This window comes from Helicoverpa armigera, chromosome 7 (genome assembly GCF_030705265.1).
Source record: "Helicoverpa armigera isolate CAAS_96S chromosome 7, ASM3070526v1, whole genome shotgun sequence".
Classification (NCBI taxonomy): domain Eukaryota; kingdom Metazoa; phylum Arthropoda; class Insecta; order Lepidoptera; family Noctuidae; genus Helicoverpa; species Helicoverpa armigera.
Genome location: NC_087126.1, coordinates 5185318 through 5206224, shown reverse-complemented (window position 1 = coordinate 5206224; position 20907 = coordinate 5185318). Strand labels below are relative to the sequence as shown.

Here is a 20907-nt window from a genome sequence, read left to right as displayed (position 1 = left end):
CAGTTATCGATATTACTGAGACAGCGGGAAACTAGAAAGATAACAAAAACAATATATAACACAACAATAATAAATTACACATTCACTCACGTTACTGCTCACCCTTATCTGGAGTACAGAGAAGCCAAGATTTCCTTATGAATTTATAATTATAATACGAAAAAAAAACATCAATCAGGACTTAGCTCCATTGTTGGGGTTCAGTCCGTCTCCAAAGGGAAAACAGGACCTTAAGACTTCTATCAGGACTTAGCTGCATTGTTAGGGTTCCGTCCGCATCCAAAGGAAAAACAGGACCTAAACACTTCGCTGTCGGTCAGTCACCAAGCTGTGTCTCATGAACCGTTATAGGTAGTTAAATTGTTGGAATTTTCGCTTTAGCTATATTAGGTACTGTTGTTACTATAACAACAAAAAAATCAAGTAAATTACAATAAAATAAATATTTTAGGGGGATCCCATGTTAGTCTCATCTCCCGAGCCTTTTCCCATGGAACAAACGTGTTTTGTGTTTTTTTGCTAGTGTTAGAGATAGTGTAATACCCTTAATACCTCAGGCAAGTACCTAATATCCTTCCTGCGTGTCTAACTCCTACTTAGCCGAATGTAGGTAAAGCCTGAACAGATTGAGAGAATTCGGGAAATTCTTTATATGAGGAGACTGCTTGCAGTATTTATTGAAATAATTCTGTCTAAGAGATCAACGGAATTATTCAGTTCTCTTGGTGACTCGCTGACATTGACTGCAACTCTTAATTTTTACTGTTGTCGCTGTTCTTTGTTGATCAGTTTTAAGGTTCTGTACCTACATAGTAGGTATCAGCGCAACGCAATGTAATAAAAAGCCCATTTTTTTACTCGTAAGTGCAAGTGCTCGCAAGGCTCGATATGAACTTGTTTCCTTTTGAAGACTAAATATAATTATATTTCATATGGAATCAAAAACCTGTACGCCTGTGCAGAATCGTTTCGTTATTGTAACTACGTAAGTATACATGCCTTGATGAAGATTACAATTTCATAAGGCTCCTATGTTAAGCGTTATCCCTTGTGTCGTCGTAAATTGTAAGGATCGTAACAGATACCAACCTAAAGAAAAAAATATTACCTATTACTAGCACTCATTCCTAAATTGAAGTCGATTACACTGATGAGCGAATTTGTAGCTAGTATATGTATCTCATGTGTGATTCATGGTCATTCTGTACACAACTAGTCATATCCGGAATGTTTAATTTATCCATAACTAGCTGTTTAGCCGCGGTTTCACCCGCAGGCCAGGTGACTTCTTCCCGTACTCGGACAAAAATGTTACTCGGGGACAGTGTAGCTTCCTAACAGTTAATGTTTTTTTTTCTAATAAATTCAGCAGTTTCGGAGCCAACTAGACAAAAATGTTTTTCCTCTTTATTACAATACTTACAGAAGTAACAAGACACAGTTCGATTATCCCACTTGACAACCAAAAGTTATTAGTATCTATCGTAGCGACTCAGTTCTCTTTTGCTACCAAGTAGGAGTCGAAGGCACGCAACCCAGGTTTTAGCCAGACATCAGGTTTCTATTGATGCTCATAAGTGCATCGGTAGATTTGTCTAAACGGCTGTCGGCTTTGCCTGACGCTGAAGCGAGGAGATCTGCGCAGGTCTCGTGGCGTATATGGAAATTATATCTACCTTTACGCAACGCTCCGTGGTGTTGAGTTCGTATATAGGTACAATAAAAATATATATTGAAATATATGTTGAAATTGAGTAATCTCCATGATTTCAAGATTTCGTGGAAGTATCAAGTTGAAATTAAAACTGTATACGAGTAATTAGGGCTATGGACCCTTGAAATTGTAAAACATTTTACTTTCAAACTTAGTAGCACGTGCTTGGCCTTATTTAATTTTAATCGTAATGACGGGAACTTTGCACAGAGATAGGTTTAACTGCCAATGCGGACTCTATAGCGGAGACCAGGTAAAGTCAAAGGAAATCGTATTGTTGACGCGGCGTTGCCCTCCCCAGACAGGACACACCTGGACTGTGTGCTCCACTGTGTGACCTCCCAGTGAATGATGACACCCAGGCCCGATGCGATGTAGGTACTACCCGAAACAACCGGCTCCGATGAGGATCTTCGCGACGTGGGGGAGGCGCCATGACTAGGTACGCCCTGGCCATTCTCCAAGAAGGAACATACCGCCACTATTGTGGTGTGCCCTCAAAAAAGTAGGTACTTTATTTTTACAGTAAACACATCCATAAACAGAGAAGCAACTCAAAGGAGGAAGGGCGGGGCATTTGCCCTGGCTCAGATTTGAAACCTAAAAAATAATTCAACGTGAATTTAAAGTTATGTTTTATTTAGGGTATAATTTATTTTTACTTTATGTACAAAATAGGTACATTGGCGGACTAAATGCCTCAAGGCATTCTCTACCAGTGAACCATCGGGTTAAAGGGAGAAAATAAATAGTTAGTAGGTACAAAAAAAAAGTAATACATGTAACAAAAAAAAAGATAATAACAATTTAAGAGAAAGTCATGAATATGAATAAAAACATAATACAATACATAAATACACAATAATATATATAATACGCCCCGCAGGGCATCTGAGGCGGATGACGGGGAGTAGCGACCCCGCGGGGCTATATATCCGAGTGCTCCAGGGAGAGTATACTGTCCCCCATCTCCGGCCTGCCGGAGTGAAGCATGACGGGGGATAGGTCTCCCGCCTCTTGGCTTGCCTTCATCGGCCGGTCAGAGTGGAGTCGCTAGAGCAGGGTTAGCAGCCCGCTCGGAGGGTAGGTGCCTCGTGGTAAGTGGCGAGTGGGCCGGTGATGCTGGATCCACAGGGAGCGCGTGATCTGCGTTTAAAGTCCGCCGAGGTATCCTCACCCTTCAGCCGCTCATGTACCTGTTGCCCTCTTGTTGCGATTTAGCGACTGATTCCCGGGGGCCCAGTAAGTGAGTTGGCGAGTCTCCACCTGCCATTTTTACATTGTTATCGGCAGGTTCCATAGTTCCCGTAGTTTCCCCATTCCTAGTCCATTAGCATCCCATCACAATAGCCCAAGTAGTTTTCATCCATAGTTAGCAAAAGTTTAGCACAGAGCCGGGGATTGTCCTTGGGTACATTTCTATTGGCGATGCAAAGATTCTAACTAGCGCCTCTAGTGTCAAAATTGTGAAGCAGTCTAAGAACGACACTTTGACAGATATCCGTACATTTTGTGTCAAAATACCGCGCGTCAAATTAAAAAGAAAAAAGTGACAGTGACATAAATTGTATAGAAAAGGCTGTCAGTGTCGTTCTTAGACAGCTTCTTAATGTCGCCACTAGAGGCGTGCGCGTAATCTTTGCATCGCCAATAGTGTATACAGGGATAATCGTCGGTTTTGTGTCACCATTTCATTAAAGTTGTCTCAAAATGGGTTCAGCGTGTTGGCTTCGGCCCCACGTTCGCCTCCCAAAACTCCGGGACTCTGTAGTCCCGAGATCTGGTAGAGACATACAATACATAATAATATATATGTATATATATATTATACATATCTACAACATAAAAATATAAAATTAATAAGAGTGACGACGACTCAATTAGGTAGAGTTTAAATAATGAAGGCGAACTTTACTTATCTACTTTTACATATATCTACTTTTACATATCTACAACATAAAAATATAAAATTAATAAGAGTGACGACGACTCAATTAGGTAGAGTTTAAATAATGAAGGCGAACTTTACTTATCTACTTTTACATATATCTACTTTTACATATCTACAACATAAAAATATAAAATTAATAAGAGTGACGACGACTCAATTAGGTAGAGTTTAAATAATGAAGGCGAACTTTACGCTTAAAGGAATACTTACTGGGTGCCTTTTTTATGTCAAGGGGAAGAGCGTTCCAGTTTGATTGAAAATAATGAAAATTTATTGATATCAGATATAACATTTCTTCAGCTATCCGAAAACCTCCTTTTTCAGTCGCTTAGCTCGCGCTTTCAGGACCAATAAGCATTGTTCTTTTACAATCGCAAACTAACATATAGGTAATAAGGTTCTGATGTGCCTATGGTCTTTTTGCGCCCTCCATAGAGAGAGCTTGTGCATTCACTAGGAGCTCTTACACATGAGCTGCATGTTCCCAACGGCAGAGGTAACTGCAGCCGGCAGAAATCCGGCAGAAATGAAGATTCTAGTAAGAGCCCTTGCTCGTACTAGAGTACTAGATAACTAGAAAACGGTCACCGCGATACGTAACTTATTAAGGGCCGTTTTGGAAGCCAGCCTACTACTAGCAGACTACTACCTAACTGTCAAAAAATAATTATTACGACGACGATTAATCTCTAAATAAGGGAAATAAATAAAAACAATTCGAGTATAAAAAAAAAACTTGTATTTTCGTATATAAAATTATAAAATATTTTACGAAGAGCTAAAAAGAAGATGTTTTAAATCCGACTCACTATTTGCACTTCGAAAAATCCAGAAAAGTATAAGGAATTCTGGAAAAATACAGATAAATTGCTTTAATGTAGATTTTTTCTTATAATTTATTATTTATAAATTTTTATATACTTTCAACATGGTGTCGTGTCAATTTAGATACTATGTGACTAAAAAAATTCAGTTAACCATAGATTTGACGGTAAACACCATAGACATATTAAACGTCATTAATCAATCACGATGACAACAGCTAAGGCCCATTCTACACTGCATGCGACTGTTCGCCCGCTGCGGGAGACACAGTGGTAATACAGAAGTTGTGTGCTGCATACTACACTGCGCAGTTCCTCACATACCTAGGTTTACAAGCGGGAGTAACACGATCGCCACATGCATGCAGCATCAAACAATGGGCAGCGATAAACCGCAATCCGTGTAGTTTGATGGTCTGCGGCAGCTTTGTTGACAGGACATCGGCGCGGGCGGTAAAATCGCCAGTGTATTGTGCATTAGCCTTATCGCCGTGATGGATAACAGTTGTGTATATTTTTGTTTTTTACACCCGAACAAAGCCGAATTAAAGTAAATATACCATTGAAAACTGCTTAAGTTACTTCCGCTATTTTTAGGACAGTGTACAAAGAGTAGGCCGGGGCTCCATATATTTTGAAACATCTCCTTTTCACTCTTCTATTAGTATTGACATTACACTGTCTCGCATGGTAAATAGATAGGCAGGACTTTTGTTCAACGTTAACAAATTTCGTACGTACTTGCCAGCTTTAATCAATGTTTGAGTATACTTTTAAACACATTTAGGCATTCTTGAAAGAATAAGCCATATTTCACATAAATAACAACTTTTCATGTCGTGTAAAAAATATTTAAATACAATTTTGACTTGTTGCTCACAGTGGGCTGTCCTTGCGGTTCAATCTACAATTTGTACATAACACGTTTTTATATTGATTTTCTAACGCTAATAGTCACAGTATACTGGAATATAAACGAAATAAGTTCAAATATTTATATGACAGTAATTTGAAACCCTCCTTTAACCCTCATACATTACTTATCTATTGAAGCATCATCTCCAATAGGTAAGTAATGTAGTCTTTAGAACAACTTTATAATTTACTTAGGGGGTTTTTTTCCAAACGCTTCACCCTCTGCGATAGTGGTTGTCAGTTCACAATCCTTCGTTTCGGGCAATAGAAATGTTACGAAAGCTGCTACCAAAGGAAACGCGGCAAATATAACCGGAGGCATCCACAATGCTTTATCTCTCATTCCTATCACAAAGGGAGCTATCATAGAACCGATCCGAGCTGACATGGACGAGAAGCCGAGTGCCGCGTTTCGCACGACTGTAGGGAACAACTCCGTACAATATAAATATACAACAACAAACACAATGAAACTAGATACGACACCGATACTCGCGAGAACTACAGATGCTTGACTTTCTGGTATTGCCGCTAATACTAATAAACAACATGCGCAAATGAGGTGAAAGATTATCACAATAGTCTTTCTTCCAATAATTTTCAAAAGAGGAATAGAGGCAAATGTGCCAACCGTGGTGACGCTAGCACTACATGCCACGTTGATGAAAACATTGCCACTAAGCTGACCCACATACTGCGACACGCCATAGAAACAGTAGCTGCACGTCAACCAATTGAACGCCATAGCTATGATATTCTTCCGAAGATTTGGAGTTCGAAAAAGATCTAAAATGTTTCCTTTCTTTAATTGATTTGAGGCTATAGAGGTTTGGTATGACTCGATGTCGTATTTGATATTGTCTGTAGGCATTTTGTTCCTGCAAGAAAATTTACCATGAAAAACAATTCCTTAAGTTTTAATTACGTAAATAAAACTTCAATTAACATCATGGCACTTACATTCTAGCAGCACGCTCCAGTATCTTAATAGCTTGTTCATTCCGTTTTACTGCTAACAGCCATCTTGGCGACTCAGGAGCCAAGCAAAAGTATGATAGTAGGATCACGACGGGTACGGATATAGCAAGTTGGAAATCTTTATAGTCTCTGTTAAAATAGGCGAAAACTGGCAACAACATGTGGCCCATGTTAAAGGGTACTTGATAAAGAGCTGAGATGACAGGTCTATGGTGTGTCCCAACAAATTCCATGACTATTACAAATGTAGTAACCATGGTACCGCCCACAGACAAGCCAATGAGGAATCGCATGAATGTGAAAGACCAATAATCTGGACAGTAGACAGCCCCTATTCCACACACTAGTTGGATGACGACAGCTACAAGAAGTGGATCTTTTCTGCCATACCTAAAATACATGCACTTTAATAAGTCTTGACTTACGAAATATGTCATTATATTTGTGTTTTTAAATTAAGCAATATAATTGAAAGATGCTTTAGTTCTCTATAAAAAGTCAAGTTACCTATCTGCAGCCATTCCAAAAAATACGCTGCCCAATAATGTTCCAAATTGAAATATTGTCTGTGTAAAGCTGGTTAGCCATTTCCTGTCGCATATCAAGGTCCATTCCATGATTATAGTCCTCGTGAATATTGAAGTGTCATATTGTGGATCTGGGCATGGGCATGTGTTGTTTTTTCCTGAAGTGGCACATAAGTAGTGTGTTCTTGGAGACAAAAATAGAATTGCCATTTGATTGAAAGCGACCGGGAACTTTGTTAAAGTCATTAAAAAAAATATCCAAAGTTGATATCTCCCAATTGATCCGATTACTTTTTGGAGTGGGTCTATTGGCCCCGTCTTTGCCCCTGAAAATAAAAAAAAATCATGGTCAGAAGCTTCGATATCAGCTTTAGCGATGGTACCTATATGTTATCGACAGAATGACAAAGGCAGACATTAAAATCTATAATCTCTAGCATCGATCGGGCAAAATGATTTATTATTATCTGTACTAATACACGTATCATCATATTGCCCGGTCATTATTATGTTGTTAAGTGGCAATTGGGCAATTGGATAATAAAACTAGGTGCCGCAACTATGACCAATAATGACGGAAACGAATTGCTGTAGGTAAATCTGACCCCAATTAACTATTTTTTTTTTGCAGTTGAAAGTCCTCATGGACTTCCCTCCACCTGGGGTCGGTGTGCCGGACTCTTACCGGCTAAAAACCCACCCAGTGTTGATTCCTATTACCTATTGTCGAGGGCACGGGTATCGCCAGAGCATTCTTCCGCACCCCCGACAGGTATTGACCCGCCAGATGTTCAAAGGCGGGCCCCGTCAACCTCTGCGGCCGTCACCCAGCGGCCACAGCAAACTCCAGTAAGAGAGGCGCGCGCAACACAACGCCACCGTCTCGAGGCCTGTTTCTGATCGAACGACAGACGCCCCTAGTCTGTCGCCCGCAGGCCGCGCCCTATGGTGGCCGGAGATCAGCCACCGTGCGACGCCCACTACGTCTGCTGCGGGCGAGGAGAGAGGAAGCAGTTTCTCTCTCCCTTTCCGCCGCCTCCTTTAAAACCATCACATCCTCACAAAAGGAGGCGACGGCGTTCCACCCTTCTTCGCTGCCGACCATGCAGGACACGACAGCCGGCAGCGAAATACTTCCTCCCCCAATTAACTATTGCTGTGTTCCCAAGTATCTGAGACTGTGTTCCAAAATTTATTAATGGAACGATTACGAATGAAAGTACATATTACTTGAAATTGAATAAAGTTAATGGTGTCGTTATTAGTTAAGCCACAACCAATATTTAGGCACCTGGCTGCAAACAGGTACCATTCCATTTTGTAATTCCATAATTTAGTTCATAATGTGACACAATTTGATTTTTTTAAGATATAGGTTTTAAGATATAATTATCATAATTTTTATTTATAATGTCGGGAATGTCGGTAGTGATCGATACTGATGCCATAAATGCAATCAATAAAATTTTTGTCTGTCTGTCTGTATGTTCGTTATGGAAACAAAAACTACTTGACGGATTTCAACGAAACTCACTTCATACTCCTGGGCACGTTATAGGATACTTTTCATCACGCTGCGATAAATAGGAGCAGAGCAGTGAAGGTAAATGTTGGGAAAACGGGAGAAGTTACTCCATTTTTTTTTGCTTCCATCGCGTATGCCGCCTTAATGGTTAAAGATACACAGAAACAATGTAGGGCGGAAATATTCTCCTTAAAATTATGTAAAAAATATACCATGACAGTATATCGATCTTTTATGGTTGGCTCACAATAACACGTTTTTATTTCTATTTGGGTAAAGTAGTAGTAGGTACGCAAAGATTTAGATAATTGGATAGGCTGGTGTTTATTATTTCTTCCTCGCTTTGCACCAAGTCCGAATTTAACGCGGACAAAGTCGCTGGCAGAAGCTGGTCTATAATAATATTATAGAGAGGTTTGTAACGGATAAACTCAAAAACTACTTGACCGATTTCAAAAAAAATCTCTGGTAGCAACTTGTATTTTATCCCGGTATGGCTGTAGTTCCCACGGGACGTGAGTGAAACTGCCGGAACAGGGCTAGTTGAAAATAAAATGACAGAGAATAAGAGCGCAACGTAAGAATTACTTAGGCTATGAATAAAATTTTACTCCAAAACTTAATTGATTTTAATTTGGCGGACATTTTTTATAAGGATTTGGAGTGTTTCCTGACTACAAGTTAAGTCTAAGTACGCATTTGCTCAACTAGCTTATGCATGTGTGATCTTGGACCATTTGTTTTAACTGACGGATCAACGCACAGCCTGCATCGCTGGAGGAAGTAACATGAAGGAAATAATTTGAAGGGAATAATCTTTATGAGATCTAAGTTAAGAAAGGATTTTTGAAAATACAATCTCTAACATGGTTTAAGATGTTTATATGAAAATATGTCTTACCGCCTTTCGCCATGGTGTGTGTAGTGTCAAGTTGACAATAAAACTTGAATGGGGTGACAGATGAAGATGAAACGCAAGCAACCTTTTTGCAAGGAAGTATGAATACTTCGCAGTGCAACTCAACTGCTATAGGCTGTGAAGTTGACAGCTGAAAATTTTTGTTCAATGTGGCGCTTTTATAAAATTCATCTAGAAAATTAGGAGATAAAATTCTAGGATCAGAATTTCAAATACTTACCCATAGGTAGTTTATAACGATACGGTAACAATTTACTTCTAATCTAACCCGCTGGACTAGTTGTCGATAGAGCGACTGCTGTGCACGAGGTCTCGGGTTCGATTCTCAGGACGGGCTGAAATCGCTTTGTGGTATTTAGAAAAGGGTATGATTTAAGCTGTCACCAATTTAATTCATTTTGTGTTTCTTAAATAATAGGGTTTGCCCTCAAAATAGTAGATTTGTCACCAAATGTAGTCACCAAACAATATAAAATCAATTCCACAATAAATTACCGAAAATCATGGAGATATGGGGTCAAGTACCAAATAAATGATTTTGTATGTATTATAATAGGTTTGTCCTAATAGTATTTAAGCAAACTAATTTAAAGAGATCACCAATAAATCATATATTATATCACTAGAAAATTTCATGAAGGTCTAAAAATGTAGGGTGGTCGTCATCATCCTTTCAACCAAAAGAGTCTACTACTTAACTGGCCATGTGCCTCCCCCCAAGGGCTTTAGTTTCCACAGGTAGTATAAATATATTTAAATTAAATTTCTAGCTGAATAGTAAATAAAACACTTAATCAAAGTCAAAATAATCAATATTTATTGTTAAAAATCTCGCTGCCCGCGCCCCGCATCGTATGATCGTACCTACAACCAACCTACAACCCATTCGTTGAGGCCCGAAAGCACGCCAATTTGTCTCCCTTCCCTTCCTCTTCCCTTTGAACATATTTTTATTAAAATTATAAACTGATGTATTAAATTGGTAACGAATACATTATTTTAATAACTGAACGAAATAAAATGTAACTACTGTATTGGTGACAAAATAACAAATAAAAAGGAGTCGCAGTCAGGGATCGATTAATCGATTTATTTGGTGACAGATCTACCATTTTGAGCACCAAGCTATTATTTAAGTAATAAAACTATTATTATAAGAACGAAGTTTATATTCATGTAATGCACTACAATTTTATTGGTAATCCATCTCATATTTTACACATTATATTAACAATAATTTGCTAATTCATACCTGGGAACACTCTTTGTTTATCTGAGAACGAAAATATTTCGTGGCGATAGATCTATTTATTAGGTGATACAACTTGATGACAAATATAAATTTTGGTGACAAAAAATATAGTTCCCTTTAGAAAATTGACACAAAACAAAAACAAAGTTTTTTCAAAAGTAGGTACCTGCTTTCAGATAAAACAGAAAAAAATAGATGCCTAGCAAGTTTTGAAACATTTCATAGAATTTTGAATAAAACATCGTTTTATAATGATCCACGCCTGGTATTACTATCTGCCGGTTTTATTTCCGTTGGTGGTGGTGGGTGCCATCTGCGCCTATAGCTTTGATGTGATGTCCGAGGCTGGTGACAACCAATACCAAACATTTTGTACTTATTTTTAGAATGAGAATATAAATTTTTTGAATAAGTAGTGTCTTCGCCTATAAGGTAAACACATGATATGATACCTACTGGGACTGCATCTGTGCATTGATTAGGGACATAATTGATTTTCTATTGTTCTCTAATTAGCCGCATTCAAGAGGTTAAGTTTCAAGAGTATTAAAACAATATATATATCACTTTTAAATTAATTTTATTTAATTTATACACATTTCTTTCCAATTATTTGCTTATTTACATTTTGTTATTAATAAAATTCTAGAATAATAAAATAATAAAATGATGTGCAGGAAACACAAACACCATACTATATATTTGCTCTTAAATATGAGTTTTTTTTAAACAGGCACCATTATTACTATGGTAGCTATGGTAACGACGATATTTAGGGTCAATTCACACTGAAAGAGCAGCGGCCGGCAGCGGCCGTAAGAGCACGGAAAATGTAAGAGCGCGGCGCGATGCGGCGCCGCGCGGCGCCGCGCGGCCCGCCGCGCTCACGCTCAATCCCTTGCAATTACGGCCGCTGCCGGCCGCTGCTCTTTCAGTGTGAATTGACCCTTACCTTCGTTATGCAAGAATAAAGATGCTTTCTCCTAGTAGTAATTCGTGGTGGTATAACCAACCTCTCAAGTATGAGTGAGTGGTTTCGATTCCAGGGCAGGCAAGTACCAATGCAACTTTTCTAAGTTTGTATGTACTTTCTAAGTCTATCTTGGACATCAATGGCTGATAAAATGGTGAAGGAAAACATCTTGAGGAAACCTGGACTGTTAAGTCTGAAATCCCGCATTGAGCAAAACGTGGTGATTAACGCCCAATCCTTCTCCTCGTGAGAGGAGGCCTGTGCCAAGCAGAGGGACGATAAAAAGGCTAGTAACGACTTTCTCCTAAACAATGTATGCCTGACAATGTACAAACGTACCCCAAAAGTCGATGACCGATCACATGTAAATTTCGAAGTGTTAAACAACGTAGCTTCCATAGGTAGCTTAACACAAACGCCAGAAGTTGCTGAACACTCACACAGTAGTAGCTTTAAAACAAAGTCGCTAAACTATTTGCATTTATATTTTGTCTAATTATGAATTAGTTTCATTGTCATCAGATCTAGGATCTCTAATGATAGAAACCCTGAGAAATTGTGTGTAACTCTTGAAAATTGCATGCTCGTATTGGGTAAAAACTCCCGTAAAACCAGTGAAGTAAAACTGTCTGGAGAATAAAACAGTGAAGATTTAAAGCTGCTTATGATAGCCTGAGCCGAGAGAAGCCCTGAACGGTATGAATCGACTACCTGCCTCGGGTAGTCGGGTTTGTGCTTATATTATTTGTATTTACAAGAACTTTAGTTATACCTAGATGGGTTTGATACTCTTATATGAAAATATTTTTAATTGTTTATGACCCATACCTTGTATCCTGTCCATTGTATCTTGACGAATGTTGTTCCAGTCAAAAAGGCTCAGCCTATCCAATGAAATTACATTACCTACTATTGGAGGAGGGGTGTACCAGCTTTCTATACAAGGTGTTGATTTGCATTTGTGCCATATTTCAGGAGGAGGGCATAAAATACGTAAATAATCGATTGGAATTACAGTATACGGGAAATAGCTAATATGCACTACTTTTTTTGTCATTGTAATGTCGTAGTATTTCAGAAGTAATCCAATTTTATGAATGAAATTTATGAATAATCGTTGCGTATGCTTTGTGTTTGCGTTTGTGTGAAGGCGCAGCACGGTTTTAAGGCCAGTAACACATGCGCCAAGTTTAATTAACGGAATTAAGACATTGACGGAATTCCGAAAAAAAAAAATACGTACCAATTTTTTTGTTGATTTGGGTCGAGAATCATTAGCATAATTACGTCCTTGAATATGGCACGGATGCAAATCAACAGCTTGTATATTTGTGCCCGTTGTCCTTTCGATACGATACTGAAATGCATATTTTCTGCATACTTATACTTTTCTCTTTTTAAGATTGTATAGTGGTTTTCTGTTTTGGAAATGTGGTTGTGTTGGACTTTTGGGGTCGACTGTACATTCATAGTCAATTGATATAAGCAAACATTTAAAACGTTTATTAACCTTTAACGGCACTGCGAGTGTTAGCATAGCTGCCATAATACTTAGCGCTCCCAAGACGTACAAATAAATTGCGCAATTTTACGATGTTGTGCAAATTGATACACGGTATACAATTTTTTGATTTTGATTGCGCAGTGATTTTTTGCGACGATTTTTTATTGTAATATTGCACAATATTATTGCAGGTCTAGGGGGCCGCCTCACTGGCAATAAACACTCTGCAAGTATGCAATATTGTACTCCCATTATATAATTTATACAAGTCATAATATTATTTATATAAAATTTAATCTGACAGCTTGAATATTTTTATAACTACAACTTGGGAAAAGCTATGTAATGAAATGACAATGCTTAAAATTCTAAAAAAAATGTATACTTCTGTATTTTTACAATAGTTACGAAAAATAACTATGCCAGAGGATCACTCCATCTTAAAATAAAATTATCTATTACCAAAATATTTACATCAACGAAATATAGGAAAATTAAATAACTACTTTTCTTAATTACCTCATGTCATGTGAAAACTTAAATATACATCACGTAATTATCATAGCAACATGTTCATATTTTAATTATTATTTATTTCTTTAACAGATAACATTTAAATATCACATGATGAAAATATGTTTAACACAATAATGAATGAAAATGGCGAAATTAAATACAATAGCTTCATAAATAAAATACGTCTTCATCAATACACATTATATTAATATTCTTCAAAGAATCAACCAATAAATGATTAATACTAACAAAATTTAACTGAAGCTTAATCAGATATGGATCATAATATTTTTTATTGGTTTGTAAGGGTGCATCCTGAATGGGCGAATCAACGCTAACGCGAAGCGTTCCGAAGGAAATTCAAAAAAGTACGTCGCGCCGTACCTCGCAGCGTCACGTAGGTCACTTCAAAAGAAATGGATCGTTTATTGTTCTCGCGTCCCGTCATTCGCTCACTTAGGATGCACCGTAAGTGACGATGTATGAATACTACTAAATCGTCATACAAAATCACAGATTATTATTGGTGTCACTGAACGCTAATTTGCTATGAGGACATATGGGATAATTTTAAGTACACCTAGTTATTTACTGAAAGGCACTAAGACCCTAATCTACGATAAAATTTCTGTACAAGATATTGGATTTGAGTTTGCAATCAAGTTTCATGTACTTGCAGCGTTCAGGCAACATTTTGACGCACGACTAGCCAATATTTATGTACAATTAATTTAATCCTAAATAGTACAGCCAGATATATTTTTTAGGAATTTAATGGAATAATATCCATGATGAGCTCTTACTACATTAAATGCAATTTTACTCATTGAAATAATTATGTACATGACTAAAATAATATTACAAGGAAAATCTTGGAAAGAGGCCAAGAACCAGTAGGCCTTATATAAACTGCACCTTATTATTGACAAAATTATAGTTATAGCACAATGACTCTTAATACATTCAAATGAAACAGATATTCGAATGTAGAATTACATCAATAGTTGTAGATTGTTATCACTTAAATTCAGGCAATCCTCTTTATCATTACTAGCAACAACAGTTACATTTTTACAATAAAACTTGAATATTGGTTAGTTGAAACTCTTAATAATTAATAATACAGTTTAAAAAGCTAGTTAGTTTAGAATAGCATTTTTGTCTGTCTAGTTTTGGCATGTTGAAGTCGTGTTGTATAATCATGTCTTCTTGACAATATTTGTGGTTGATACCGAATGCTCGACAATGAAAATAGCGAAATGCCAAATAATATTTTTATTACAATTAAAATGCTGTATCATTTATAAGATATCAATTATATTATCATTAACAGTTTAGTCCAAACGAGGACTGCAAACAACAGCATAACACTATATTTCAACGATTTTTTAATATTATGTATTTTTGAGGTACTTGTGTATTAGGTGCGGATGTTAGGGCGTTTATGTAAATGCTTATAAACTTAAAAGATAAACAATACACATTTTATGGGCTATTATTGGACGTTACTTTGCAGACATGTAACAGTCAAAATTTACGTTTTACTGCGGATTTATATAAACGATTTATCTGTCGTTCTAGGATTATAGACTAAAATTAGCCATTTAATTAATGTCAAAATTCAATCTCTAATCGCAAATCAACAGATTATTTAACGGTTAAAGATAACCATAAACCTACAGGAAACGCCCAATACCCATGGTGATACCAAATGATTTATCGTCAATCAAATCACATTAATACCAACTCACGTAGTCATTATTTTAGGTAAAACTTGAATAAACACTAGTAATTTATAATTATAGGTACAAATGATGCTCCTGAGAGTAAATTGCCATTTTTTTTACTTCTTTGTTAACTGCTTTTAAAGAAAAACTTAAGTCTTGTTATATCCAGCTTATTACAGTTAACCGACAGGCCATAAGGTCTGAAATTCTTCAATCAGGCACCTTTTAAGACTAAAAATGACATGAAATTCTGAAATATCCCGGCAATTGGATCACATGAATTATCAAGCACAACATACTTGCAACTGATTTGTACCAAGGTTTGTAAAATTACTAAAATGTTTCTTGACAGGGTGATGCTAATCGCTGAAGTAAAATTGATTATATCAGGAAAAAAGCTGAATTGTAATTGAATACCACCAATCTTACGGTTTCACCAGTCATCATGAAATCCATATAACATAAATTATATTTCTAATCGCCGTAAAAAGCACTTGTTACCAGCCAATTATAAAAAAACAATTACCATTTTCAGCTCACTCAATAAGATTTGGTATTAATACAAAATCTTCTTGAAATTACTAAGAAATAAAGTGATAAATCAATAAAAAAAACCCAGGCGTTCTTCCCACCTCCTTCTGAGAAGCTGTTATGCTCGATAAGGAGGAGGAGGCGGAAGGCCAGAGAGTTCGCACCTCTCATCCCGGCCGCCGCGCTGGACCAGTTAGACACCACGGGCGCCGGGTTTTTAGTCAGTAAGAGTCTGACACTCCCTCGCCGCTGCTAACCCACAGCGGGAGGGGTCATTTGATGATTTTTGACGTCGTTAAATAAAAAGGCGTTCTTCCCAGCATTGAACAATGAACATAGCTTGCTATGAAATACATTTCTAGACCTTCCATGAATCATAAAGTCAACATGTAAAAAAATTATAGGTATCGTGAGATTCAAATAAAAATAAAAAGGCTCCTATTATTGAAAAAAAAAAATCACTTGTGTTCCTAACATAAACACCTATTATTGTAAAAAAAAAAAAAACAGAAACTTATAGTTTCAAACTCTAAGAGTGAATTATTGTTATATTATTGTATACCTTAACAAGGAAGTACACGCTTAGGTACTATAATGTCGGCGATTTTTTATCTTAGATACAAGATTGCAAATTTTTAATGCAGGACCTAACTTTAATCCCATATATTTCATCATCATGTCAGAATTTAACAACAATAATGCTTTTCCATCTATTTCCTGAAACAACACAAACAGTGTAATTAGTGTTTAGTTTTGTTTTCTGAAGTGAATATATATATTTTTTATATTCCTATAATAAGGAGTAGATAAACAGAGGGTGCATCTCGATATCTTTATTCCACATGCATCCCTTTTCTGGTTTTTGGACAGTTTCTCCTTCTATTGGATTTTAAAGTTCTATACTTCATTATTTTTTCCACAATGGTTACAAAAAAACATCTTATTTTTGTTCACCATTTATTATTGATTGAAATAGGAAATTGAATCAACTAGACCCACGCGGCTGACTTAGCCACGAGCTCTAAAGTTAAGCATCGCTTGGCGTAGTCGGTACGTGGATGGTTGAACATCTTTTCATTACCAGTTGTGCCGTGTTGCGGAAAGAAAAATACATCAAACTGGGTTGAGGAGGTCAGACAGCCAGTCTGCTGCTCTAGCGCATTCAATTAGACTGAAAGCCAACCCTAACACATTTGGGATAAGACGCCTTACTAAAATGAGTAAGAGACAAAGTTGGAGTATTTACTTACGTGCTTCCTGAAGAGGTCGGCGTGAGTGGCCAGCGCCTGGTCGGCGGCGGCGATGAAGCCGATGACGTCCTCGACGGACCAGTCGGCGGGCGGCGCGGCGGGCGAGGGCGGCGGCGGCGCGCCCGTGGTGGAGGAGGCGGGCTCGGGCGGCTCACCCGGCGACGCCACGCGCTCCGGCGACACGCGCGCCAGCTTGCCGCCCGAGCACGAGCCCGAACCGTTCACACTGCTGCCATTGTTTTCCTCCTAAGACAAGAATAACAATTAACGCTCAATCCTTCTGTGTGAGAGGAGGCCTGCCCCCATATGTGGGACGATAAAAGCTGACGACGACGACGCACGACCTATACAATTACCGACCGAGCAGGGTCATATTATATTTCTTATTTTTAGTAAAGGTTCCTTCTTGATTCTCCTTCCCCTATTAATGAAACTGTGATCAGTAAAAATAATTAACAAAGATTCATGTCTACTGAACGATAGCCAAATCATAACCTGCCGTCAAATTGTCACCTATTGGTCAAATCAGCTATTTGAGAACTGAAAATAGTTTGTTCAAATGGTGCAACTCCATTTAGAAAGTACTTGACGTTCTGATAAGACAACAAGCATTGCTAGGCAATACTGATGCTCGTTTGCCATTCGGTAGTCTTCGCCATTGAAATGTATTCAGCTACTTTTGGAGCTGACACTGTACAACGTTGCATAGAACTTTGGGTAAATTAAACAAAAAACTCAATATTGGTATATACTTACACTTTTAGGCCGCTTCACTCCTGATGTGACATTATTAGACGTAGACTCCCCACAAAGAGTGCAAGGCCGACCAGCAGCCTCACCTGTGTCAACCTCTATCATACCAATACAACTGCCCACTCCACTAGACACACCTTTCAACCAATTCTTAAGTTCATCTATTGTCAACTCTGATGGAACCTTTACTGAGTAGTTTTTATTTCCTGAGGATACCTGTAATGAAATCACAATACAAAATTACTTGTAATATCTCCTCTAACTGTGCATTACACAATAACCAATTCATCAGTTGTTTTGAAGATTTAATTTTGACATTACAAAGATAAGGAATTGGTTATTGTAATCTGCAGTAAATGGATTCGTACAATTGCAATAATAGACCATAAAAATATGTACTATCAACTGTGGATAATAATAGTTATTGGATGGTGAAGCCATTTAAAATAATCTAGTGCAAGTCAATTTTGTTACATCACATTTTTCTGTTACTGTATTGCTGATAAGACTTTCTACTTATATGATTGCTCTTGGACAAAGTGTATTCCAGTATAAATTCTAGAAACCGAAAGGATACTATCCAACAGTTTACAAGATAATCTTGTGCTAAGGCTGCGTTCAACGTTACATTATGCACTTTTTCGTTCACATCTAACCAACAATACTTTATTACGTAGACGATACGTAGACGTAGATTATGAACATAAATAATAAATTGAAGACATTTTTTTCAAATAAGTGTCACTATCCAGTGATAAATCTGATGCAAATTTGCCTTAACTTAATTTGTCTGCAAAATATTGGAGGCTACTTCTTATCCTGGGATTTTCTTGGGGATGCTGTAGTAAACTAATAAATATAATTAATAGACTGGATTTTTATCTCATTTACTATATGTATGAAATATTTTTTTGGAAAATTGAAGAAAAATTCAGTGCAAGTTCTTTATATTTTTTTTTTACCTTTAAAGCAAGTTTACTCTAATTGATTAAAATAAAAAGTAACTTTGTTGATTCCAAACTATAAGTAAATGTACATCTGACTATGACTAATGATTAGTTTAATTACCTGCACATTATTTATGTTAGAATAGCTACTAGATGCCGTGAGTATGGCTCTCGTCAAGCTTTGTGGATCCGGGTGAACACTTAGCAACTCTTTGACTAATGCTTCAGCCGCTCCAGAAGGTCCTGAGCCAGAAACTGAACTGGGTAAAGAACTACTGCCACCTGTGCAGCTACTGCGGATTCGGAGGCAGACCGTGGCTACCGGCGTCTGTGTTACTGAGCTGGTTGAATTACCAGATCCTGTAGAACCACCTTCTGGTAAAGCAGGATTGGGCATGCCACTAGGCCTCAATTTAAATCTGTAACATTTTTTATTAATAATTATTATATTATTAAATATTTTATGGTGGCCTAATAAGTAAAACGCCAATCTCTCAAGTATGAGTTTGTGGGTTTGTTTAGAGGTCAGACAACTTATCAAAATGTTCAAGTTTCATTAATTGTCCATTATATTTTGGACACCAATGATCATAAAAATATTCTAAAGGGTTCTTCGATTTTCATAGCAGAAATCATTTAAAATAGTAACAAAAAAACCAGTGTTGTAATACCTTGATGGAGTTGTTGCACTTTTCTGACCAGGGGGTTGCAATGGATGCCCAGCTCTGGCACACCAACCAACTGGGAATATGTCTCTAGAGTCATATCTGCACCAGTAATCAAATGCACCTCTCCAGCCATCAAAAGTCACATGAATCTGATCATTTTTCACTGCACCAACAGTAGCACAGCAAATCAACTGAGGATTCTTTTTATCTACTGCCTCTAATTTCTGACCAACGACAAATACATTTGTCTTAGGAGTTGGAGGTTCAGGTTGGAAAACCTTTGCTGGAGCCATTTCTGCACCATTTAGTGTTTTGAGTAAAAACATTGGCCAACTACTAGCATTCATACGAAATCCTAGTGGTGGCTGCAACATACCATCATTTCTTTCACAGTGTCCAATGGGGTGAATATCACCAGCATCAACAAGACGCCAGAAATCATTTTTATTATCACTGCCATCAAGTCTTAATCTTAATCGAGGCCCCAGAACACCAACAACAGTTGCAATACATGTAGATGTTAAATTTCGTGGATCAAGAGCCTCTAATTTCATTCCTACTTTAAAATCATTTACTGGAGGCATGGGTGCCTGTTTAAAACATTCTTGAGCAGCTGCCACACTGTTTGTATCCTTCATATACTCATTCCAATCAAATGCTTGGTAAATATCGTAAAAGGAACCAGCAGAATTATTATTTGTATGATTTTCTGAACCATTTGCGCCATTGCCAGATTGAGGAGATGTAGTACGTTTTTCGTTTTTCTTTTGATATTTATTCAAACAATACGTAGAACAGAAGTTCTTGCTGTTTGACGGTGCGTTCCCCCGAATAACATTGTCGCAGTGAAGACAGGCGCCTTTGCTGTATGCCTGTCTAAATTCTGACAAACACGTTTCAGAACAAAACTCCTTTTTTCCGTTCTCTGTTGGCAGAACATACTTCAACGGTGTTTTACTTTCAGCGCACCAAGTGCATGTACGTTTCGGTGGTCTACCAGGTCCACGTATTTTGCCGGGAGCAGGCCCCGATGAGCCGACTGTGTTGTTTGACATCGTTCCGCAAGCAGATTTAAAACATTTTCGTAAACACTCTTGATGCACAGGATTATCCACTTACATTATACCCAACTTGCACACAAAATCACGATAAGCTTAACATTAGATCATGTAATTGTGCGCTACAATATAAACAACGTCAGTGCGTATTTATGACGCGCTTGCAACGGCCATCTTTGTCCTGTTTTATATTTTTTTATCTGATCTGGCTACTCAGAGTAGTCTCTCTAGTTGTCTATGATAATTGTTCTCAATACTCGCAAAGTTATATTGATTTGAGATTGAATCTTCCAGTCTTCTGCATAGCAGTTTTGAAAAAACACTCATTTTTGAACAGTTGTATATAGTGTTATTTTGTTTTTATAAGACAATATT

The 20907-nt window shown here is 37.5% G+C and overlaps 2 protein-coding genes across 2 annotated transcripts; both read right to left on the bottom strand.

The window, feature by feature from the left end:
* Positions 1–4399: 4399 nt before the first annotated feature.
* Positions 4400–9368, bottom strand: LOC110370323 (organic cation transporter-like protein). Its single transcript, XM_021326070.3, has 4 exons — positions 9336–9368; positions 6890–7235; positions 6365–6772; positions 4400–6282 (listed from the first exon to the last, which is right to left on the bottom strand). The coding sequence occupies exons 1-4, from the start codon at positions 9346–9348 to the stop codon at positions 5592–5594; spliced, it is 1458 nt and encodes a 485-aa protein (XP_021181745.1). The 5' UTR covers positions 9349–9368; the 3' UTR covers positions 4400–5591.
* A 337-nt stretch (positions 9369–9705) lies between these two features.
* On the bottom strand, positions 9706–20745 carry LOC110370316 (polycomb protein Scm). Its single transcript, XM_021326062.3, has 5 exons — positions 19478–20745; positions 18928–19225; positions 17863–18075; positions 17107–17352; positions 9706–16573 (listed from the first exon to the last, which is right to left on the bottom strand). Exons 1-5 carry the CDS (start codon positions 20527–20529, stop codon positions 16439–16441), a joined length of 1944 nt encoding a protein of 647 aa, XP_021181737.3. The 5' UTR covers positions 20530–20745; the 3' UTR covers positions 9706–16438.
* Positions 20746–20907: the final 162 nt, after the last annotated feature.

Coding starts and splice junctions, on each gene's coding strand:
- LOC110370323 (XM_021326070.3), bottom strand. Junction 6,773..6,889: donor TTTGGAATGGCTGCAGATAG/GTAACTTGACTT, acceptor CATGTATTTTAG/GTATGGCAGAAAAGATCCAC. Junction 6,283..6,364: donor CTGGAGCGTGCTGCTAGAAT/GTAAGTGCCATG, acceptor ATTTTCTTGCAG/GAACAAAATGCCTACAGACA.
- LOC110370316 (XM_021326062.3), bottom strand. CDS start 20,529: ATGTCAAACAACACAGTCGGCTCATCGGGGCCTGCTCCCGGCAAAATA. Junction 19,226..19,477: donor AGTGCAACAACTCCATCAAG/GTATTACAACAC, acceptor AAAATGTTACAG/ATTTAAATTGAGGCCTAGTG. Junction 18,076..18,927: donor CTAACATAAATAATGTGCAG/GTAATTAAACTA, acceptor ATTTCATTACAG/GTATCCTCAGGAAATAAAAA.